We start from the raw sequence: 24,577 nt of genomic DNA on the forward strand, positions 1-24,577 counted from the left end.
TGGATGAAGAAATAAAACAAAGAAATTAAAATAAACAAATGAAAAGCCAGCAGTGCTGACTGATGGCCATATTGTAAATGTAAATGCACACAAGCCACATGCTTTGTCTACGGTGAAAAGTTGATCAAATTTAAGCAGCAAACTGGAAGCGCACCATAGACTCCCTGATCAATCATCCGCACATAATCTTAGCCCCTCCCAATGTGCTCACATGACTTGAAATAATACAAACATAAAAATGAATAAATACATCCAATAAAACAGAGCAGAGCCCCCTCCACCACCACCCCCACAGCAGTGCCTCTTTTCTGCTCTTTTTTGTCTTTTGCCAAACCCACAGTCAATATAAAATTACCCAGGCCACAGAGTGAGCGAGTGAGAGGGTTTGGGGGGAAAATCCACATTTTTAAAACATATGCATTTCCAGTTCCTCTTTTGTTCTGTTATTAAAAGCAGCATTTGCACCAATCACAGGGGATGCCTCCGCCCGCCGAGTCTCCGAGGCCCGCATAGCTCCACACGCTTCTACTATCTCTCACGCGAACCCATCGCTCAAACAACAAACAACCTGACAGGACACATCCTGAGCAAATATCATAATGCGGCTCAAATCAGTTTGTTCACATATTTTTATTGCAGGAGGAGTAAACAGTCAGATCCAACACTCTTCATTTCAAAGCAAAAGTATCAGTTTGAATTTAGCTAATTGTAATATTTAGGTTGAACACTGTATGCAAAGTGCTACTAGATGAGAATGACAGTATTTCACATATTTACAACAATATATTTAACTTAACATTAGGAATTTGCACTATTAAAAATAGAAGACAGATTCAAATTAGTAAAATAAGGGTTGCTCTGACACTACAAAGTACTATTTGGTAAAAAGGAACATTTTCTGCCTTGTTGGCACATTCATCCTGCCACTGAATTCATGCTTTTACTTTTTTTTCCTTCAAATAAACCCTGCAAAAATGGTGGAGATGTGGGCACCTGTGCACGTCTATCCAGGCAGGATCTGTCCATCCTTGTTTGAAGAGGTGCTGGTGCATGTGTTTTCACAGTGAGATGGTTTCGCCAAGTTTTGTTTCAGTGCTAGCTTAAGACACATTCCTCCTCCCAATCCTCGATTATTACCGACTGAAACACGCTAGCAGGACAGGCTGGAGAAGATTTATCGCTTTTACGGCTTTTTATTTATCTGGATCAAGTCTGAAACATCATGGAAAAGTGACAAGGAGGCGTCTGTTCCAGCAGTGAAGTTCACCGGGGCTGGGCTCCACATCTGCAGTCAAAGGCACAAGTACTGGAGCTAAAATTGGCTTGTTTTACTATTATTGTTTTAGCATGGCTTTATATGGACGCCAGATGTCATGATTAGCAGCTTTCTGTCCTGGTTCTTTTTAACCCGTAATTATCTTTTGATGTGAAATCCATTTTACACCATATGAGTCAACAGGCAGGGAAGACAAATGCTCCAAAACTTGTGCTTTTGTCTGATGTCAAGGAGCAAAAGATCAAGAGAGGCCTCTCGTTCCGAAGATGTGGTCAAATTCGGTGAGGATGAGCTCCACTGCCTGATTTTGGTAAACCATGTTCACTGCCATGTTGCCGTTATCCCGCTCTGGGCGCATCAGCGTCGGCCCGAACACAATGCCGATGTTCTGGGTGGTCATTCTGTTCGTTTCAGATTGCTCCAACACTCTGCGGGAAACGAGAGAGTGGACAGCGCAGGTTAATAACTCCTTAAATATTAAATTTTGCCGACAAAAAGGATTTGGAATCGCTTCGGCTTCTGAATTTTTAGAGACACGTGCTCAGTGATTCTAGGGATGTCATCCATTCCCACCACATTAGCTCAGACTGAAATATCCCAGCAACTAGTGGATGGACTTTACTGACTTTGGTGATCCCTGACATTTCCTTAAAACCAGCATGAGGTTGACATTTGTGGTTTTGAGTGAAAGGTCTCAACCGCTGTTGGATGGAGTAGCACTGAAGTAGCTACACATGGCACAGCTCAGGATGGGCGTGAAACATTTTGGCTGGAGTCATGATCAGATTAAAGTTTAACTAATCATCAAGTGTTATCCTGCTAAATCCCTAAACTGAGAAAGTGGACGCGGCTATAGCAGCGTTAGCACTGCTCTTGTGCTCGTGTTGGCATACATCCATTAGCATTTACTTTCACAGAGTTGCAAGCACAACTGCAGACTCGTGTCAAGTTATAGAGCAAGCATAGAGACCACAACTAACCTTCCCCTAAAGGTTCATGTTTGTGGTCACGATGTGACATCTTTATAATTTTTACTTAACTCAAGATGTCAGCTACAAGAATCAACTTGTATATCCATCTGTCACATCTTGCTTTTGCATCTATTTTCACGTACATGCATCTGGGTTTTATAACGTGGATCTGTGCACAAAAGTGTTCTAAATCCGCTGCTTGCATCCACCTATGCTAGCGTATGTGTGTGTTACAGTGTGTGTGTGTGATTAGGGGGGGAACTAAGGAATGGTTAAAGCCACAGCATGAGGCATTCTTCTAAAAATGCCATTCCCACCAAGCCACAGAAGCAGCCAGCAATTGCTCAAAACTTCCACATTAAAAAGAGAGGAGGAAAAAAGGGAGAGAGGAGAGGGAAGAGGGAAAAAAAGAAGCGAGCGAGGAAGAGGGAGAAGAGAGAGAACGAGAGAGAGGTTCCAGTGGTGGCGGCGGTGGTGTTGGTATGCCTTCCAGCAGACGAACCACAAGGCTCCCATGGGACCTTCGAGGCAAGTAGGAGAGCGAGGGGGGGGGAGGGAAGAGCGAGCAGGAAGAGGGAGAACAAGGAGAAAGGGATCAAAAGAGGAGGACATAAGGAGGAAGAGGAAAGGGAGAGTGAAAAGAGAGAAAAGAGGGACAAAGAGGAAGTCAGGAAAGGTGGGTAGCGTGCCAGGAAAAGAGGAGGCGAGGGACCTGATTAAGGAGCGAGATAATAAATGAGAAACAGAGAAAGGAATGACAGCGGAGAGAAAATGAGAGAAAGACACAGAGTTGACAAATTCATGGGGCCCACCACACCCTGGCACAAATATCGTCCTCAGAACACGAACACTCACCCCTGGAGTGGAAGGAAAAACCATAGGCGGTAAAAAACACACATTTTATGTACTGTAAAAGGAACTGGCTCGCAGAACATTGTACACCATTCATCTTCCTCCAGCCTTTTCATCTTCACAGGGACCCAAAGTTAACAACAGTGTGATCCCGGTTCAGCGCTGGCATACTTTGAGACCTGTGGCCAAAGAATCCCCGACAGAAATTTCGGAGACCAACGAGGGAAGTGCCCCCTCTTGTGGTCAGGTTTTAAAAGAAAAGGAAGATATTTTCCTTTCCTACCAGGGCATCTGGTTCATTCATTTGTCCCTAAATGCCTCGAGGAAATACCCAACATTATGAACTCTACCCATTTAAGGGCACTGGAACCATTACAGGCAATAAAAACAGGCACAGACTAAAGAAAAAAACACGAAGACATCAGTAGAATAAACACTAGACGTGGGTTATTCTCACCGTTTGAGGTGGCGGCACATGAACTGTAGCGTGTCGTGGTTTGGAGGAGGCATGTTGAGCACCAGACACTTCAAGCGATCGATTTTGTCCATATAGTCTGACATTTCTGCAACACAGAGCAAGATATGCATCAGATCAGGCCAAGTGTCATCATGCATTTTATTAGCATTTTTAGACACATCCCCCAACTGATATCATATTACGAGCATCCGCTATCTAATCGGATACACTTTATCTGCAGATCAATCCATGTGCCCACAGTCTACAAAAAGTGTCCAATGCATCGATGACAAAATGCATTTTTAAAATATTTTCCTGATCTTTAATATGCTAATGTTCTACTAAGAGGAATTACTGTAAGATGCCAGATTGTCTGCCTGCCTGTCTTTAAGCATAAGTAGAAGATAATGAGATAAAGTGCCATATCATGTAAGCGCAGGAAATCTGAACATAAGTAAAGGAAACGCAACTCTCACTGTCAGCAAATTCTCACAAAAGATAACAAATAAAGTGAAACTAATAATAAGTGTTTGCTGGAGTCGATGCAAAAAACTATTTAAGAGTCATTCTGACACATCACTGGCCTTTTTTAATTGAATATTTGTGGCTTTTTAAGATTCACATTTTAAGGAGGGAAAAAAATGTAGTGCATGTGAAAGTAAATTGTAAAATTGTTGACTGTGACAAGTTTCCAGTTCAACTCAAACAGAGCTTCACAAAAATGCCTTTCAACACAGCTGTGTGAGAAAGTTTGAGGACGTAAAATGTAAAGATTTTTATTTATTTACACATACAGTGGGGCAAAAAAGTATTTAGTCAGCCACCGATTGTGCAAGTTCCCCCACCTAAAATGATGACAGAGGTCAGTAATTTGCACCAGAGGTACACTTCAACTGTGAGAGACAGAATGTGAAAAAAAAAATCCATGAATCCACATGGTAGGATTTGTAAAGAATTTATTCGTAAATCAGGGTGGAAAATAAGTATTTGGTCAATAACAAAAATACAACTCAATACTTTGTAACATAACCTTTGTTGGCAATAACAGAGGTCAAACGTTTACTATAGGTCTTTACCAGGTTTGCACACACAGTAGCTGGTATTTTGGCCCATTCCTCCATGCAGATCTTCTCGAGAGCAGTGATGTTTTGGGGCTGTCGCCGAGCAACACGGACTTTCAACTCCAGGACTTTCAAATGCTTCTTACGGAGCCACTCCTTTGTTGCCCGGGCGGTGTGTTTTGGATCATTGTCATGTTGGAAGACCCAGCCTCGTTTCATCTTCAAAGATCTCACTGATGGAAGGAGGTTTTGGCTCAAAATCTCACGATACATGGCCCCATTCATTCTGTCCTTAACACGGATCAGTCGTCCTGTCCCCTTGGCAGAAAAACAGCCCCATAGCATGATGTTTCCACCCCCATGCTTCACAGTAGGTATGGTGTTCTTGGGATGCAACTCAGTATTCTTCTTCCTCCAAACACGACGAGTTGAGTTTATACCAAAAAGTTCTACTTTGGTTTCATCTGACCACATGGCATTCTCCCAATCCTCTGCTGTATCATCCATGTGCTCTGTGGCAAACTTCAGACGGGCCTGGACATGCACTGGCTTCAGCAGCGGAACACGTCTGGCACTGCGGGATTTGATTCCCTGCCGTTGTAGTGTGTTACTGATGGTGACCTTTGTTACTTTGGTCCCAGCTCTCTGCAGGTCATTCACCAGGTCCCCCCGTGTGGTTCTGGGATCTTTGCTCACCGTTCTCATGATCATTTTGACCCCACGGGATGAGATCTTGCGTGGAGCCCCAGATCGAGGGAGATTATCAGTGGTCTTGTATGTCTTCCATTTTCTGATGATTGCTCCCACAGTTGATTTTTTCACACCAAGCTGCTTGCCTATTGTAGATTCACTCTTCCCAGTCTGATGCAGGTCTACAATACTTTTCCTGGTGTCCTTCGAAAGCTCTTTGGTCTTGGCCATGGCGGAGTTTGGAGTCTGACTGTTTGAGGCTGTGGACAGGTGTCTTTTATACAGATGATGAGTTCAAACAGGTGCCATTCATACAGGTAACGAGTGGGGGACAGAAAAGCTTCTTACAGAAGACGTTACAGGTCTGTGAGAGCCAGAGATTTTCCTTGTTTGAGGTGACCAAATACTTATTTTCCACCCTGATTTACGAATAAATCCTTTACAAATCCTACCATGTGGATTCATGGATTTTTTTTTCACATTCTGTCTCTCACAGTTGAAGTGTACCTCTGGTGCAAATTACTGACCTCTGTCATCATTTTAAGTGGGGGAACTTGCACAATCGGTGGCTGACTAAATACTTTTTTGCCCCACTGTATGTGTGTGTTTACGCAAATGCTGCATCAGTATAACGATATAACATTTTCTAAACATGGAAAGGGAGTCGAGTGAAGTGTGAAAACAAAGTGAAAACGATTTAAGATTCTAACCAAGCCTACGCTGGTTTTGACTCAGTAAGACCACAGTCGTGTTGTGTGTATTCAAAATACTACAACAGAGGAAAATAATATGTGAAATTAAAAAGTGGGCGTCCTGGTGGTCTAGACGTTTAAGAAGCTGACTGTGCAGCTGCATCGCCTGGACCATTATTACCAAGTAAAAGGCACGAAATGACAAATATCTTCCTGAGCCTAAATATATCTCACCTCAAACACGAAGCACATTAAAAATTGACTTCATGCGCATGAGGCAAAAGGTTATGAGAATCTATTTGAGTTATTTTCAAGATGGGGGTGGGCGATTCATTTTCCCAACGGAAACAGGGACTGTGGTGGAGGGCAGTCCCAGTTTTCCGGTCGTGTGGGAAAATTAACTTCACACTCCTAATCTAGAATATTTATACAGATTACAAAATAAACAGTCCGGGGCTGAAACTGGTTACTCACTGACTGTCTCCACAATGTCGGTGAAGAAGCCGTACGGCACGAGGGGCTCGGGAAGCTCGCGAAAGAAGAGTTTCAAAGCTCCCGTGATGACATGTATGTCCTCCCACTCGCTCTCGTCCAAATTCAACTTCTCCTCTGAGACAGAGAGGGAGAGGAGGAGGATGAGGAGAGATTCAGCCAGACGGGGTCAGGGGAAGTGAAGGAAAGGCGAGAGGGATACGACATACAGAGACAAAGAGTTTAAATTTAGAGTCACAATTGTCACAGGATTGGCTGACATAAGCAAAGTGTAAATTCACTTCAGCACTGAGGCGTAACATGAAGGCTTGTAGCTGCAGGAGGGAGATAGAGATGCTCTGTAAAAGTAACAAGCACAAACACACTGGCGCACAAGTACACACACACTTTAAAGGATAAAGCACACTTGTTTTTTAGACACAAGCCAGACTAATGCTTCTCATGTTGGATTATAAGAGGCACTGAAACGAATTTGAGGCTGATATTGATATACGGCAGTCAACAAATCTCTATTTTCTTATGATGTGAAACATCAGAGATGTTGCTGGGGGAGTAGAGCGCTTCACGAGCAGCTGATTCTCTGTTTCAGCCACTTGGTGGCAGCCACGGACTGTGTGAGAAGCCGCTGTACAACCTGCTGCACATTATTACATCAGAAAACTTGAAGCACAAAAGCCTAAGGGACACACATACATTAAGCAAATGGTAACACACACATCCACACAAAAAAGAGAAAAGTTTGCTGCCCGTCTGCGCCTCGGCTCGGCGCTTCAGTCTGTGGGTGAGTATTTTTGGGAGGTTCTGACTGAGGTGTTCACATTATGCAACACGTAATGCACAAAAACCAAGCAGGCTGAGTAAGATGTGAAAACGGCGGTTTGCCTTGTCTGCCCGAATGTACCTTGTACCAACTCCGCTGGGAACATGTAACGGCCATCGGTAGTCACCGCTCGCTCTGCAAAAACCAACAGTTACTCAGGCAGCTTTTCCCCGTGTCTGTTATCATAAGGATGTCGTGTAGTGTGGGACAGTGACTGATTTCAAACATTATGTTACGCACTCTGAAACAAAACATCATGAGATAAATTTAGTCTTGATTTTAAGCGACTGAAACAGATCATTTCTGCTAAAAAGGAAAAAAAAAAAAACAGGCCAACTTTGATCCTCTCCTAAATTTCTTCATATTTCCCCCCCTGTTATTACAGAACAGTTATCGTCAGTAGTTTCCCACCCTCCCCCTGCATCCTTACCGTGGTTCACCAGAAAGCGCAGTTTCTGTATCACAGCCAGGTTTCCTGATACTCTGTAGATGCCGTCGGTCTCCAGACCTGCAACACACCAAACAAAGCATGATAGACAAGGGGATCTCCACCGCTGCCTTAGATAATCAAAGTCAAAATGAAAGTATCACATGACCATGTTTTTTAAGATTCATGAGTGATAGAGATTGTGTCTTCAGTTGTGAGCCGGTCTGAGCTCACTTCATTGTTTTGCTGTTCTTGGCAGCCAAATCTTCTGCAAATCAATAATTCAGTATGCAGAGGTTATGCAGTTTGTTATGTTGCGTAAGTGGAGACGTAAGTAGAGCAGTTTTCAAAACCTTAAAAAAAAAGTCTGATCATGTGCTCATGCAAAAGCATAATCATGGATATGACCAGGCCTATGAATACATTTAAACTTCCTCTTCGCGTTTCACACCATGCTGCTCGATGAAGCAGTTACAAAGGAGTACTAATGCTCTAAGTTTCAGCTTTCCTCACACTGCTTTCAGTATTAGAAGCTGTAAAACAAGCCTGACATTTTAATCTTTCGGACATATTGATTATAAGTATCCTGCGCTGACGCTGCTATTGAGCATTTTTCTTTCTGTAAAACCATCACGTGAAATGGTTAACTGTAGCGTGACCTTTAAATAAGGCACACCGCTTCACAGTCACTCGCTAACACTTAATGTTTCATGTTGCTGGAACTGACTTCACTCAGTCACATGAAATCTAAATCTGCAGCTGGTTACTGGCTAAAGCTGGCCTGGTGAACGGGATACATTTCTAAGTTAGAAAAATATTTTTGTTATCCAGCAACTTATTTATTCAGATTAAACTATAATCCAAAACCACACATTGCTTTACAATCTGTTTTAAATATGAAGAATCAGTTAATTATGTAACCACTTAAAATAATCATCAACTGGTCCAAGCTTCTCAGATGTGAATAAATTGCTCATTATAATATCTTAGTCATCTCTGACATTCAAATGAATTCATACAGGCTTTGAAAAGTTGGTAAGACGAAGAAAAAGGTGGGTATTTTTCATCCTGCTTTAACTAGTAGTATGGCAACCTGTATACCTAACACTTGGGAAAAGATCAGATGCTCTTAATTTCATTATTATATATGATATGTGTAGAAATTATCAGTAAAGTTTGGCTTACTTTGTCCTAAAGTTTGTTCCATACCCTTAAACATAGTTAAAAGTCTTGATCTGAAAGTATTGCTCCCAAGAGATCTTTATTTATTCATCACAAACTGGTTTTTAAAGCCCTAAAACACACACATTTTCTCCCGTGTCTTAAATATTTATCGCTGCATTGTTTCTTAACAGCCTCTAAACAACTCAATTTTCTCTCATTTAGATCTTTTTCAGGCTGCCAAGCTGTCAAGATCTCTTCTGCGAATCTGAACATTTCGTGTCTGCTTTCTGTCGGGCAATCAGTGACTTTGTGTTTGGTGAGCTCTGCCAAAGAACTGTGAGGACCGTGAGCTCAGAGTTGCTGTCAAACTGCGCTCAAAACAGGGCTGAGGGTGATTTCTCATGTGTTCACTTTGAGTTGGGAATCAAATTAGCAGGAGGTGTGTTTGCAGCAACTGTACCTCTCCTTTCCACAGCTTCAGTACAAAGTCTGACGAAGCGAGGGACGGTGCTTCTCTCCCTCTCACAGAGCATCTCCAGACTGCATCCAAACACCTGATCTGAGGGCCGATGACAGGTGGACACAAACATGCTTTTTATGTCTGTTTAGACGTGTTTCTCAGATGATTGCATGCACATTTTTTTTTTCAACCAAGACATGATGTAAGAGCTCCAAGTTAATTTACTGATAAGTTTTCTGTTCACTCTGGGAGAAAACCTTCATGTTTGACTCCGTTCCCACCAGAAAAGTTAACTCAGACTGGATGATGCAATGCAACTCATGCCCTGTGCTGTATACTTGTATACTATCGTTGGACTATAGATAAATGCTGAGACTTCCTGGCTGCCTATCTCTGATGGAATTCAGTTAAAAGGCAACAGTTTCTGCTGTAAGAGCACAGCCGTGTAATATTAATAACTAAGCCAAAGAGAACATGTACTTTGTGATTCACCCTGTATACTGCTGAATAAAGGATACTTGCATTTAAATGGTCTGCGACTTCAAAAAGAAATCTCACCTTTAATGAGCCCTTTCTCCTGCAGGGCCTGTAGAGGAGGTCTCTTTAGGATCAGCTTCTTCAGCCGCGTCTTCACTCTTTTCCTCTCTGTGTTTTCCAGGTTGGACGTCGAGCGAGGGACTGCAGAAGGAGGGAAGCGGGAGGAGGAGGAAGGGAAAGAGAAGGAAGAGGAGGAGGTCAGTGTGGGGCATTCGGCTGTGGGGCAGGAAAGCAGATGAGAGGGGATGGTGGTGAGAATGAAAAGCGGGAGGGCGGGCCGACGGCGGAGGTGGGAGAGGACGGACGAGGGGATTATCTGCCAGGGAGGATGGGTGAAAATGTAAGTGGGCTGGATAGAGGAGAGGATGGAAGACAGGATGGAGGGATGCAAGAAGCCTGTGTGGAAGTTTAGAAAAAACAGTGATGATGATGATGATGATGGAGAGAAAGGATGTGATTAAAGTGGAGTGGGGGGCAGGGAGGGCTTTTAGATGGTGGCATCAGGGAAAGAAGCGAGGCATCAGGTGAGGATGGCTTACGAGATGGTCGCCTGTCGTCCTCGTCACCGCTTTGGTCCAGCATCTCCACGCTGCCCGCCCTCCTCAGAGAGTACAGAAGGACGTTGTCTAACGGATTCTCACGGTCCTGAAAAGCAGCCAGAGGGAGCAGTGTGTTAATGACATTACAGAGATGCACGTGCAATGTTCCCTCTAAGCTGGGCGCAGGCGCAATTGCGCACTGCTGGCACGGTCTCTGCGCACAGAAAAAAAAATCTAACCTGAATTGAAATTAAAATTAAAATTTCAACAATTCTGTTTTGCAGTGTGAGTCAGTCAGTGACTGGCTGCTCCCGTATGGGATTAGAACGATGCCACCTTATCCCATAGTCCAGCCAATGATGCGATTCACATTCGTATATACGCAGCTAATCAACGTGGTTGACAGGCTATGACAGCGTCCTTGTGTGCCGACACCGGTGTTTTAGCTGGCAAAGCGGCGTGGCTGATGTGGAGTGAAGCCACGTTAATGACAACGTGTACAACCATTGGAGATGTGAGCAGGACAGACGGAACAACTGACGGGAAAAGTGTGGACTTTATACCAGTTTTTAAATTGTGTTGATCGGCCACGTAAAACCAGAGTTATGATAAAAATATATGCAATGTTTGGTTTTCTTCCTGAATACTGTCGTTGTTTATATTTACTGCGGGAAGAAACGGTAAAAACTGCGTTTTATAAGGAAAGCGCTCTCCACCTGTGAGCAAAGACGAAACCAAAACACCCCCACCCTTTCCTACTGGTGGAAAAATGTACCATGTCGACCAATCAAAAAATGATATGGCAACATAGCATTTAGTTTTTTAGGAAGGGGGAAGTTTTAGAAGTGACGGCGGTGTTTTGAGATGTGAGAGATTTGTGACGTTTTACGCAAATATTGTGTAGTTAGTGTGAGTGTAGTCAATAGTTTTGTTGTGTGTCAGAACAATGAGGTGACTGCTGAATGTTACAGGTGTTACAGCAGTGATACATCTGCTGTTGTCAGGCCTGCAGGTATCAGGCTGTTGTTCTCCTTTATCTCATAGTGGACAAATTATTTTTTGGAGCGGCACAAATAATTTGTGTGGCATCAGATTTGATGCAGAACAGCTGATTGTTCTGTAAATAGTTTGAAATGTTTATTTAAAAAACCGCACTTGGCTGCATTTTTAGGTAAACAGCTGCAAAAAACTTTGTTGTTTGCAAAACTCAGTAACTTTTTTTGAAGAAGTAACTGTATAATTAATTGCCCAACATTCATTATTATATACTGTATTTTGCAGACAGAGAGTTACAGGATTCTCTCCCAGACCACAGACTCATAATACAAGTCAGCGCTTTATAAAAATAAAATAAAATAAAATAAAATAAAAGAAGAAAGTTGTGTTTTCAAAATTGGAGTTCAAGTGATTTTTACTTCCAATAGTGTTAACATACTACACAGGTCATGAACAAGATTGCTTTTTAATTTTCATTGTAAGTGGGCTAAAGCAGTTAATTAAAAGTAGTCTAACATAAATGTAAATGCTGTAATTTGATTACTTTAATAAACCATGTAACTTGGATGGATTCGATGCTGGCGTGACCACAGTGCACACGTCTGCTGTTGCTCACAGTGGTCCAAGGGACCACTTGGAGTTTGTGTGTTCGCTCAGACACATGAAAACATTGCACATAGGTGTATTAGCCCACTTAAGTAGGTTTTAGAAAGCTCACGGAAAAATATTTACGCACCGACAAATATAGAACAGATGATTTTACTAAACGCAGAATGGAAAGTCAGTCATTGTTCAAAGGAAACAACTATGTTAGCACACATGAATCATTAAAAAAAAAAAAACATTTTTTGCAGAACTTCCCGCAGTGAAGCTTTTCTACAAGACAAAGATTATTTTTAAGTGCTTTACGTAAGTCATAAAAGACCAACATTTAGAAATGGAACAGAAGTATTTAACCTCTTCAGGCATGACTTCTTTCTTGGGATACATTTTCAGTTTCTCCTATTTAAAAGTTTAAAAACTAACCATCATCTTTGAACAACAGGGTTTTTTTCCTTTAAAAACCTTGATGTCCTCATATGAGACAGAGGGTTTATTAAACAGCATAACACAAAACAACACCATTGTTTAATAAAGTAAAAAACACAGGAGGTTATTTAAAATCTTTTACAGAGTTTTACAGGTAAAATTTTCCAAATGCATGAGCAAAGTGAGCAACAGCATGCATATTGTAGCTAAAGGCAAACGACAGACATACTGACAGTAATATTTAAACCCACAGGGTTGTGTTGTCCAGCTGTGTGTGTCTGTGAGTGAATGTGTGTTTCTCACCAGCCTGTCGATGACATTCTGGATGGTGCTGTACCACTCTCTGATCAGCGAGTCCGTCTCTGACTGCAGAAGAAACTCGTTGCCTGTCACAGTCCTCAACTAACAAAACAAAACAAAACATTTGACCCATGTTAACTCCAGACGCACTGTCCCACTCTCCACTGGCTTTCCCACTCATCTGTGTGAATCCACTTTAACAAAAGTTGACATGTAAGTTAATTATTTGGACGTGTTGTAGTAGCTTGACCGTAATGTTATAATTAGCTCATCAGTTTATCAGATTTCTCTTTAAAAATATTTTTACTGCTTCCTCTTCGTCAGAATGGGTCACCGAGCTGGCGAAAGAAAGCTTCCCATTCTCACTTCCCTCACTGCTGACAGAATAGCCCCAGTGTATATTCCCAGTGTATCAGCGCAAAGGAACATTTTGCTAAGGAAACTGACGTGTTTCGTTTCCAGGATCACAGAAATAAAAAAATTCTTGAGAAAGATTTTAAGAGGATGAAACCACAGGTCTGTCAAAGTTTCTTGCAGGTTTTGCAATCTTTATTTCACTTTTTGGGGGTTTTGTTTCTTACCTTGAAGACGTTCTTCTTGCTGGACAGCTCGTTGGCCCAGTGCAGTTTTGCTCCTCTTAAATCCACACTGCTCTCAGGACGACTGTTTCCCGGTTTCTGCATATAAGAAACACATTTTTCTTTTACTCTCATGACTCAGTTGCCTGAATTGACCACTTTTTGTTTCTAAAAATTGGATTTTGTTGTGCAGCCTGTATTGCCCAACCTTCACATATAACACCTGTAACTGGTCTGCATGACCTCTTTAACTTTAACAGCACAGTGAACAAAAATATTAAAAACTGCTGTTTAACACAGGAGGCTACAACTACCAATGACTGTTAGAAAGAGCAGGCTTTTACAAGAATGGGATGAACATAAGAAAAACCAAAACATGATGGCAACTGTGGAGGCTTAAAAATCCTGGCATCTAAAGAAAACAGAAAAAATATTCATAAGTGTTGGATAACTGGGAAAAATCAATAGTAGGAGTGCTCCTGGTGTTCCCTAAACCACCGGTGCTTGTAGAAAGGAATAATGGTAAAAAGAACGAATGAATCACCAAACAATGCCATGAACAAATCCACATCCAGGCACTCAAGCCAGGTTTAGACAAGCAATAAAAGGCCTTCTTTTTGGTGGGCTAGGGACATAAAAAAAATATACCAAGGCATCAAAAAATTTGGCCTCTATAATATCTTGTTCATCTAGTTATACAAGCTTTTTAACCCCCAGGAATACAACATATGCGTTCTTATGAAACAATAACTAATAATAGTATTCATTTTCTAAAATACTTAATTAAAGAGTCTGTCTGTGCTCTTACCCAACTAGAAGGTGTCTGTGATTTGGGGTCCTTGAAGAAAACCAAACTGTTCCCCACTAACACCACCCAGGAAGGGCTCCAATTTTTCCTGCAACCCAACAAGAATGCATGTACTCATAAGCTGGGATTCACTTAGCAAAATCATACTTGCTGAATTAATCAAAAAAAATGATTTTTTCATCTTCTCTAAGAGCCGCCTCACCTCAGTTTTCGGCCACCTTCTGCAATTTTTGTCTTGTTCAGCAGGCCCGCTTTCTCCAGCTCCTAGAAACACATTAAAAGGGTTTAAAAGCACATTAACATCTGCAGTATTCAGAGATATTTACAGTGTCACGTTGGCAGCATTGCTCAGAAAAAGCAGGAGTGGAGTAAATAAAAAAAAGAGCACAAAGAAGTGTGTGAGGGCAAGTTGAATTTTAACATTACAGCACCACAGCAGGATTTTCCTCTGTGTAATATTACAGCATCCTTTGCAAACGCATTAAACTTGGCTGTTGCATCATTCAAGAAATAGGAGGAGGGGAAATGCTTTAAAATCTCCCACTGCGGTATGGCCCCGTTTAAGGTAAAAGAACAAATTTACTGGTATTGATGAACTTACGGCTCATAAGTGTTGAATATGGTATGCGTATAAAAGCAGTGATGACCTACAAACCTAAACTTCTTCTGCAAATGAACTGTGGTAGAAAAAAAATAATACTCAAAAATTAGAATTGCTCTGTTTTATGAGAAAAATGTTAGTAAACCAAGAGAACACCTGCAAATAAGAGCACATGCACCTGATGTGTACAGGGTGCAACCCACCCCTCACACTATGATGGCTGGGATAACCTCCAGCTACCTCACATGCAGTAAAAGAAAAGGTTGATTGTCATTAAGGCAAACAAAGGAATGCGTTATGGAGAACCACTTTTTAAAAAATCAACCTGTTATTATTAGAAAATAAGCATTGCAGTTTTACACTTTAGGAAGAATTATTTGGCTGACAGCGCTGGATTTCTTAGAGCCTCGTTGTCCTGTGAAAGCCAAAACTTCAGCGCTTGCTGCGCTGAGAGAAGCAACTAGTAGCACGTTCTCCAAGTCCTTAAAAAAATATAAATATATATATGGAAATATGCTTTCACTTCAGCTTTAAATTAACAGGTGGAGTTTTCTCACCGGTGTGCAGCCATCACTGTCCGGCGAGCTCGCAGGAGACGGAGGCTCCACAACGATGTTGGTCACATTGCGGGAGTAATCTCTGCACTGCTGGACCAGCTGAAAAACAGGAAGCAGTGGTCATCTGCTCAGCTGTCCGTTTGTGTATGTGCATATGTTTTGTGCGATAACTATTTGTTGACGGGTATCTCCGTTTCCTCTTTCTCTCTGTCAAAACACTTTATGAGCTTGTGTGGAGCGTGTGCTCGGGAGGCAAATACCTTGTTGTCGGGCAGGATCATGGACTGGGAGTGGTTGAGTTGCTGCTTGACATCATGCAGGGGTGCAGAATCATCGCACTGGGTTCTGGTGTCACTAAATGCCATCGTGCTCAGGGTGTCAGAGGAGGCGGCACGCTGCATGCTCTTCAAGGTCAAATGTTCAGGAGAGTTGTGAAAGGGTGGAACATACAACCAAAGGAAAGAGCAATTTGCTGAACTATTTTTTTTTTTTTTTTCACATCTGTAAATGGTGTACTTAAAGCCTCTGAGAGCTGATATACTTGTGTAGTTCTGAATAACTGAATGTGCAACCACAGTACAACAGTACAAAGGCCCTGAAGGGCTTTTCAAAGGTCAACTATGACTCTTTATTAATGCTTAGTAGTTTAAATAAAACAGAAAAACATCAGCCACACAAAGCCTGGAGTCGCAATCAGTCAGCCTGCTTCATCACACTTCTGATCTTCACTGTTCATAGGTGCTATGATAAAGATATCTCTTTATTGGGTCTTCACCTTTAAAGTTTAACCATACTGACACTGAAAGTAGTAATTCAAGTCAGCTGCAGTGGGCTTGTTTCATGGGGGGCTTTTTCGCTTTTATTTGAAGCACAGTGAAGAACAGACAGAAATGCAGGGAGAGAAACAAAGAGTTTGGACAGACATGCAGCAACGGGTGTCAGGTTAGGGTCACACGGCTGCATTTAACCCATTCAACCTGTGAGCTGGGCTGGCACCCACAGTGGCCTTGTTGACAAATATATTTTGTCAAGATAACGATTCTGATCTTTGCACTTTTCTCTGACAGAGATGCATAAAAGTCTATAAAAAGATGTAAAATAGATATTTTATTGCCATCATTTGTCCATTTGCATATCCTTCACCTCACTCTGCAGCAGCAAATTATACGGATGTATCCCAGCATCAGCTCTCTGAGAGGTTTAGCCTTTGACTCTCAGTTCTCTCTGTTGTGTTAGGTTGAGGTCAGAATTTAATTGTATATAGTTTAATCAACTGAGGAAGAACAACGTAGCAGTAGCTCTACTTGCACAACAGTGTCACATACACATTTCTATATTTACACAGCACTCCAACACAATGAGCATCCACACTGAACTTTTTACACAGATGGGGACAAATGAGTTTGCCAGAGACACAATGAGGCACAATACGTGCCTCTGCACTTAACAGACAAACTGCTGAGGCTTACAATCCCTTGTGTGTACAAAAACAACGGATGCACAAATTCACACTACTTTAACTTTTCATGCAGCAAAAGCCACAATTGAGTTTACTTCCCAATCCATGTAACCTAGTTCCAACAATCAGACTAAATATCCCTCCTAATGTTTGCCATCTCCTCATGTGGAGGATTAGCACTAAGAGCCAAATCTGCTTCTTTGCTAAGAGTAGGCCTTTAAAAGGGCTTTAAACCAAGTGCACCCACACCCCACTGTGATGCAACATGTTGCAGTAAGACCTGCTTGGGTAACAGCTTTTCTTTTTACACCAAGAATTGCTATTTCACCACCTTAATATGCATAAATGCTGATCTCTGAGAATCTAAAGAGCATAGCTGGCAATAACTTTAATATATTCTACAGTAATACAGCTCAGATGCACTTTTTGCAAATCTAATGACTTGAGTTCATTGATTTTCATGAGGAAAACACCCTCCACCAAAAGCCCTTAAAACGCTGACAAAATGCTCAGGAATATGTTAACAGTCGGGCCTGCAAAGGAAAAGCACAAGGCAAGGAAGGGCTGTCATCTAAAGGTTTCTTCTAAAGACGAAGAGTCAGGCCAAGCAGATGCTGTATGCACGCAAACCATGAAGCAGGATTTTATCTCACAAAGTGACAAAGTCGAGATGGGAGACAAAGTCACCAAAAGTTCTATGATGTCCCATTTTGTTAACCAAATGCATCCTGTTGTGCAGGGAGAGTATGTAAAGCAAGTAAAGGGCGCTTTAGTCTTTGACTTGTTTTATAATGTGAAAGTCAAGGTGAAATGCATTAGATACCCTCTGGTGAGCGCAGCAGGTAGAGAGAAGTTTTACCTGGTTCATCTGCCAGCCATTGTCAGCATTCCTCTGGTGGCTCCCAAAGAGGAAATCAGGTGACAGCTAACGAGAAACACAAGGAGAGAAAGGAGCGAGATAGAGGGAGGCAAGAAGACAAAGGCGGATTAGTATAGTTACCATATGTATACATATATATTTAATTTCAAATAAAATAACAGCCCATTTTATTTTCTGCAGAGAATGATCAAATTAAGAATCAATAACAAAAATGTAAAAACTGAGAAAACTGTACTTGTCACTATTGAAGAGAGGCAACCAGCAGTTTGGGCAAATATCACACCCATGTTAAAAAACAGGATACCGATACGATCGTTCAGTTAACTGTACAAATGAACCCAGGGCAACACTCATCTAACCGCACTCAAACTATTTTCCTCTGCCCTGCTCACATCCTGCCAGATAAAACACATAAATGCTTTTTTACTATCGCTGCTCAGACGTATTTACAGGCACACGTGTCCCTGTTCATTTTACGTTAATAAGAGGCAGATATTACTCAGTAAGAGTTACACGTTAATCGTGTAGCACTCATTTAACTCAGACACAAAGGCTCCTAGATACTGAACGGGGTTCACACCGACCCAAAAAAACACAGTCAAATGTGCTTTTTGTGAGTATAACAAAATCAGAACCATCACCTCTCATTAGGATAATATGAGTAAGTGATATCGCCACAATCGACAATTGGGTAACTTCACATGAGCTGCCAAAGCTCCAACAGTAGAATGTAGAACACACAGAAAAGTAACTCACAGCGTAGGTGCTCATTCTGACTGGATGACTGTATCCAGCTGTACCGTCCGGGCCAGCTCGTGTTTCTGTGTCTTATCTGTCGAGTTAAAGCTCTCAGCGTTCTGTCCTTTCATACCGTGACGCTCTTTCGCCTGAGTGTAAAAATGTGAAAACCATTCATCTGTCCCTTGTGCCTCAGCTCATGACTACTTCCCCATTCTAGAGGGAAGCTAGCTTTATCAGGCGATACAGACAGCCTCGTTTATAACAGCTCAGACAGGAAGGTGTGTTCTCAGCTCAATATTCATACCAGGACTTTGCTAACTTTGACACAAATACAGCTGCCCAACAGTTTTTGTTTGCAAGATCAGAGTGTGGCTTTTTCAGCAAGAAGCAACAACCATGTGTAACAACTCTCCATTATATATGAAAAAGTACAAAGAGTAAAAAAGTTCACAGTTCTGTGGTTTCTTGCTAGTTCTGCATATTTGGACTTATAGCTTCATAGTATGAGTCTGACAGTTGTTTAAACATTTTACAAATTAATAAGAAATTAAAAACAGTAAGTGGAACTGTTGAAAGTGATACGTGATGTGCCTCAAGCCAAACAGACACAGTATGCAACACTATAATTACAAAAAACAGTTTCTCGCATCACGACTCATGGCATTACAAACGCAACCAGAAGCAAACAAACGAACACTGAGACGTAGCTGGACATCCACCACCCTAAATGTTTAATTAATGTTCAATAATGTTCAGTAATCTGTACTACATTTACAAGACCACATCTGACATCTGTGACATGACAGATGTTTGAGGTCTGCCTTCTGAAAACTTTGGTAACTGCTAGTTTTTATCAATAGTAATTCATCACATTTCATAAAATGTTTTGTGCAACCTGCGAAGACACAGCAAAAGAGTGTATCTGCAAAATGAAGCAGTGAAACGACCATCATCACCCTGAAACATCACCCTGGGATTTTCAAAATTCCCAGGGTGATGTCATCAAATTAACTATTTCATCTGACTCAGAGAATTCACATGAAACAACGCAGAAGCAAATCCCTACAAGCAAGACTCAGAAAATCGTCATGTGTATAATTATCTTCATCATTTACAGATTTTTGTCAAGGTAGTTAGAAAGTACTAGGGGAAAAAAAGAAAAAATACACGTAATGCTTCTGTCTTTAACAGATGAGCTGTGTTAAAAAGGCTTTTAAAAATTAAAAGACTAGACTTTTAGAATGATCTGGGCCAACAAATAATATGGGCCACTTGGCTTTTAACACCTGGGTCATAAACCTGTGCGGCATGCAGTATGCATTGACACGTGTCACGGGTGCAGTTCCTGTTGGGTTGTATATGTACCCCAGAATAAAATGTGACACATATAGGTCAACAGTATGCATCTCAAACTGACTTGAGGGGGGGGGGGATCACTGCTTTGATGGGTATTTTTTTGATGAGCAACATTAAATTTGAAACACTGACGCAACAGTGAGGCAACGCAACCTTTAGATGCAAAATGCTTATCTCTAATAATCTGCATCAGGCTGCTTGCCTTGCTTCACCACGTAGATGTCGTCACAGATCCAGGGAACATGTCAATTTCAGACACTGACATCTGTTGCCTAAACTGAAAAAAAACCTTTGCTATAGACAACAAAGTTACTTCCTCATTTGAACAGTATAAATCCTCCTTGTGTGTAACATGAAGATGAAATGAATGATGCCCTGAAAGTTTTTACTCTGACGACATCTGTGAGTTCAGGAGGTGGTTTAAGGCAGATGGTAAGTTTCACTGAGTGGTTTAAATTTAGTCCTGTTTTGTAATGTTTTGGGTTGAAAACGCTTTTCTGTCTGTCTCCGTGCGGCCCTAATAGCATGTGCTCATTTGCGGCACATCAAGAGGCGTTAGCTTGTCATTGCCTTCAGAGTTGAGCCCAATGAAACACATCATTTGAGAGAAAGGGTGTGAGAGGGCATGTAATAAATAGTTAGACAGCTAACTAGATAGCCAGATATCTAGATAGACGGACAGATTTGGTCAGTAACAATGAAACAACAAGAAAGATATAATCTCCTTTTTATGACCTTGGGGGCTGCCTATGGCTGCATGTCTGCCTGCTTTAATCTGGAGCACGATGCTGATCTTGTGCATTCTGGTTGACGCATAATATATCCATGTGAGAGAGGTGAGAGCGGTGTGTATGATATACAATCCACATTCTCCGTGATTCTGCTTTTAAAAAACTAAAATTAATAAAATAATACATGATTTAAATTTGGCTGACTGTCCCTGGATAGATGTCTCACTGTGCACCTCACATTCCAGATCTCCCTCTATTTTTGGATTTCTTCCTGGAAGTTGCTCATTTGCGATGCTCAGTGGATCACATCCACAGTATTAAAACAGCAAAGCTTTAAGTTGGATTTCCTTTTTGAAGTTTGAGACCCACTTTCTGGTCAGTAGGGCAGACCGTGGTTCCATCCATTTTCATCCACTCAAACAATTCAGATTTGCAGGGTTGCTGGAGCCTGTCCCTGCTGACACAGGCCGAGAGGCAGGGTACGTGCTGGACAGGCCACTGGTCGATTGCACATATACACCTGCATGTTTAAATAAGGGCATGCAAATTCCAAAGTTGAGGTCCATGGTCAAATCCAAAATGTACATGTGCAACTGATGAGAAATTGATTTCCAGGAAGCTTTCTAAAAATAGCAGGAGCCGAGTAACTGGGAACAAACCGGAGATGTGCAAAACATGAAGGCATAATTGGCTAAACTTAAATCAACCCCTTCTGCTACCATAACAGGCTGTACTCCTGTCAGCTAAGAACAAGAAACTAAAACTGAGTTTGTGTAAACTCAACAATTTACATGAGCTCAGCAAATCTGGACAGTAGAGAATTGGAAAAGATTGCCTGGTGTGATGAGGCTTAATTTCTGTTGTGATATTCAGATAGTAAGGTCAGAATGTAGTATAAATATCAGCAGTGACTCATCCAGCCTTGGATCAATGATTCAGACTGGTGTCGGTGGTTGTGTAACGGGGTGGGGAATATTTTCTTAGCACACTTTTAACCCTGAAGTACCAACTGAGCACCATTTATTGTTGTTGACCATGCCCAATGATTTATTTATTTTCTTCATTGCTCAGCATCTCAACTCACAAACCTACTCTAGGATTACAAGCAGCATCAAAGTTGTGTCACTATAAATTAAGCTAATAGGTTTTAAATGAAATGGCTTCAATATACTTGGATGTTACTGCCTCCCCAGAAGGACAGTATACTTACCCTGTGCGTTGTTCCATTTCCTGCTGCAGTAAGGGATAGTGACAGATGGCTGGTGTCCCTGGGTAACGTCTGAGGTTGTCCTGGACCGGCCTACCAAAGGGGCAAAAAAGTATATGATATGAAACAGGAAGGACCTTTCTTAAACTACCTATTATGAATATTAGAAGATTGGCCTCCAATGTTATTATAAATACCCATTCACAGTTTTAAATAATGATAATAAAATGTAATAAAGTTGGGACCTTTTGTCAGACTGCTCTCTACGGCAAGTAGCAAATGGTATTTTCTAATTTTTATTTATTTATTTATTTATCTTTTGCTATATTTTGAAAAATAAACGTGCTGAGGATAAGATTTCACAACTGAAACTACTTAATGTAAAAATTAAACTGACAGCAAATGCTGTTTCATGCAAAGTGAAATGCTTGACTGGTTAAAGGGAAAAAACAAAGGACATTTCCAGGAAATAAGCCAATAAACAGCTGAGCAAATAATCCTCATAAACATTCTTTTTAATTTACTGCACAAAGTGAACAAACAAAAAGGTGTGTGGACTTTGTTACATTTAGACAGAGTCAGGTTCACAGTGTCATTTGGCTTCTTCTTGTTTTCTCGTGTACATTAGTCCAAGCTAACCAGTTAGTTGCTGCGGCTTAATATTAAACGTGCAATTCCTCATTTCACTTTCAGAAAAAACTGCATAGTTCTGGAAAGCGTTTCTGGCACAGTTTCAGTATGAAACACACGTTTACCTGTGGAGACTCTGCATGTACTAAACAGTTTTTCACTTATAGTATTTCTACAAGAAGAGACAAGTAAACATGAATGTAACCAAAATTTTCTGCAGAGCTTGTCATGTTGAAGTTAAAGAAGTTAAAGGCAGAGTTCAACAGCACAAAGAGAGCTGCTTATTTAGTTGATTAAAGTCCAAAAACTAAAATCTGAAACAGAGACAAGAAGACCCCAAAATGTTACAAAATCAAGGTAAATCAGGAATCAGAGAATTAACGAGAAGGAAAAAGAAACAGGTGAGTCTGATCGAGGATAATGAGACGGGAAGTAAAACGAAAAGCAAATCACAAGACATAAGTTGTGCTTTCCAAGAAGTACGTTTTATTTTGGTGACAAAATAAAACAGGAAGTAGCTGAACACTTATTTGAGACACTAAGGGCTTTGTACTGTATACCCACGCAACGTGCGTATCATAAATGAATGTAGATGAGTGATGTGTTACCAGCAGGGAAACAACCAATGGTGGGCATGCTGGGGTCATGCCACAGGGAAACACTAGCAAACAAGCAATGGAACTCACAGAATCCTAACCAAGGTACTGAGCAAGAAAATCAAATGTAACAATAAACCTATGAACCTATGTAAAATTATAATTTAAAAAAAAAGAAACAAAAAACCCTCAAAATACCCAGCACAATGCCACTGCTTCTGTATGGGGAAAAGGACTTCTGGAAAGTTTTTGGATCACAAGAAAACACTAGATAATTTTAAGTTCAATGTGACCCTTTGCCAACGAGAGAACATGCATAGTATCGATCTCTCCTGCTGTGGATGTGTGATCGCCGTGTCTTCAATGCTCTGTCTACGTAAAAAGAAAAAATGACAACCAAGCCTTTTTTTAATGAAAAGGTCCCTTTTAGTGCTGATACAGTCAAACCATTTGAGCATATAAATGAGCATTCTCTTTCATTTGTACACCCTGACCCTCTTCTATGGTCTCTCTTATGAGAAGACACTTTCATTAAACTCTGGAAACTGGATTAAGGGAGGAAGAGTGAACACTGAAGGATTTCCTGTTGAGATGGATATTTTACCTGGTTGGTATATTGACCACGGGCCCGGCGAGGAGGTTTCCAGGACCTTTCTTTGGTAATGCTGTTGACATAGTACCATCTGCCTGTGGTCGCGTCACAGTACTGCTCCCATAGGCCCAAGATCTGAAGAGGCTGCTCACCTGGAGCGGGGCTAGGTGGCTCTGGCTGTGACTGACGCTTCTCTGTCTGCTTTTCAGTATAAAGTGGAGAGTCCTGCCAGGACAGCTGGGAGAGATAAGACTCTGTTGGAACCTTTTATGTATAAATAATAACAAGGGAAAGGAGAAAAGATAAGAGGGAAGGAAGTAGAGAAAGAGAGCCAAAGTGAAAAGTGTATAAGAAGGAAAAATGTGAAATTTAAATGTAAAAGTTGCTCAGGAAGGAATAAATATTGCATTATGAAGGAACTTGAGGAACTCTGCCTCAAACCAAAACACAACCTTCACAGACATATTGTGTACAGTAGTTGAGTTTATCTGGCAGGAGGATCATATACAAGTACCACATCGCACAGGATGCTTTATGTAAGACAGAAACTGCCAAAATCTGCTAATGAAATTAAAGATTAATATGCAAAGATTTAAAATGCAAATTAATAAAAACATGAACTAAATAAATTAATCAAACGGAAAATAAAATAGTAAGAAAAAAATAGAATGTAATGTAAACGGTTCCTATGTAGCACTTTTCTACCCTGAGCACTCAAAGTACTTTATACAACTTGCCTCATTCACCCATTCACCCATTCATACAATCACTGTTTACTCTTGTTTTTCTACACAAGTCTTTACCATTTAACATTAATTCCATACATTAAAGGTAAAATGGTAAATTCTCAGGTTTTACATATCGTGGCAAAAAATATTCAAAAATTTTCTAAATACAACCTCAGATGTAATACAAAACCTGACATATTAGAGTGGGATTATTCTTTTAACAAAAGCTAAACTAAAATGCAGAAGTAGTGTGCACACCCTTCCCATTTTCATAGGAATTAAGAGGATAAGTCGCAGATAGGTGGTGCTAATCAGACACACTTGATTAAGTGGTCATCGGCAAGAAGGTC

General features: G+C 41.1%; 1 protein-coding gene across 4 annotated transcripts in view; it reads right to left on the reverse strand.

Moving 5' to 3' along the window:
- Positions 1–300: 300 nt before the first annotated feature.
- LOC147331312 (rho GTPase-activating protein 9-like) overlaps positions 301–24,577 on the reverse strand; it is a 45,928-nt gene continuing 21,651 nt past the window's right edge. The window contains exons 5-21 of one of the 4 annotated variants that reach the window (XM_086293573.1): positions 23,512–23,736; positions 21,685–21,774; positions 17,626–17,691; positions 15,568–15,711; positions 15,308–15,406; positions 14,352–14,413; positions 14,150–14,237; positions 13,345–13,440; positions 12,767–12,865; positions 10,439–10,544; positions 9,921–10,040; positions 9,363–9,461; positions 7,742–7,819; positions 7,393–7,446; positions 6,474–6,608; positions 3,557–3,662; positions 301–1,704 (exon numbers count right to left, since the gene is read on the reverse strand). In XM_086293573.1, coding sequence (XP_086149699.1) covers positions 1,518–1,704; positions 3,557–3,662; positions 6,474–6,608; positions 7,393–7,446; positions 7,742–7,819; positions 9,363–9,461; positions 9,921–10,040; positions 10,439–10,544; positions 12,767–12,865; positions 13,345–13,440; positions 14,150–14,237; positions 14,352–14,413; positions 15,308–15,406; positions 15,568–15,711; positions 17,626–17,691; positions 21,685–21,774; positions 23,512–23,736 — 1,854 coding nt within the window. In that variant the 3' untranslated portion in view covers positions 301–1,517. Of the gene's footprint in view, positions 1,705–3,556; positions 3,663–6,473; positions 7,447–7,741; positions 7,820–9,362; positions 9,462–9,920; positions 10,041–10,438; positions 10,545–12,766; positions 12,866–13,344; positions 13,441–14,149; positions 14,238–14,351; positions 14,414–15,307; positions 15,407–15,567; positions 15,712–17,625; positions 17,692–21,684; positions 21,775–23,511; positions 23,764–24,577 lie in introns of those variants that run through there. The other 3 variants (XM_086293572.1, XM_086293574.1, XM_086293575.1) reach the window with 3 other exon arrangements.

This window comes from Aulonocara sp. 'chitande type north' Nkhata Bay, linkage group LG5, assembly GCF_057382095.1.
Source record: "Aulonocara sp. 'chitande type north' Nkhata Bay isolate Kocher_YH1m ecotype deep benthic linkage group LG5, A_spYH_male_GT1.1, whole genome shotgun sequence".
In the NCBI taxonomy this organism is placed as follows: domain Eukaryota; kingdom Metazoa; phylum Chordata; class Actinopteri; order Cichliformes; family Cichlidae; genus Aulonocara; species Aulonocara sp. 'chitande type north' Nkhata Bay.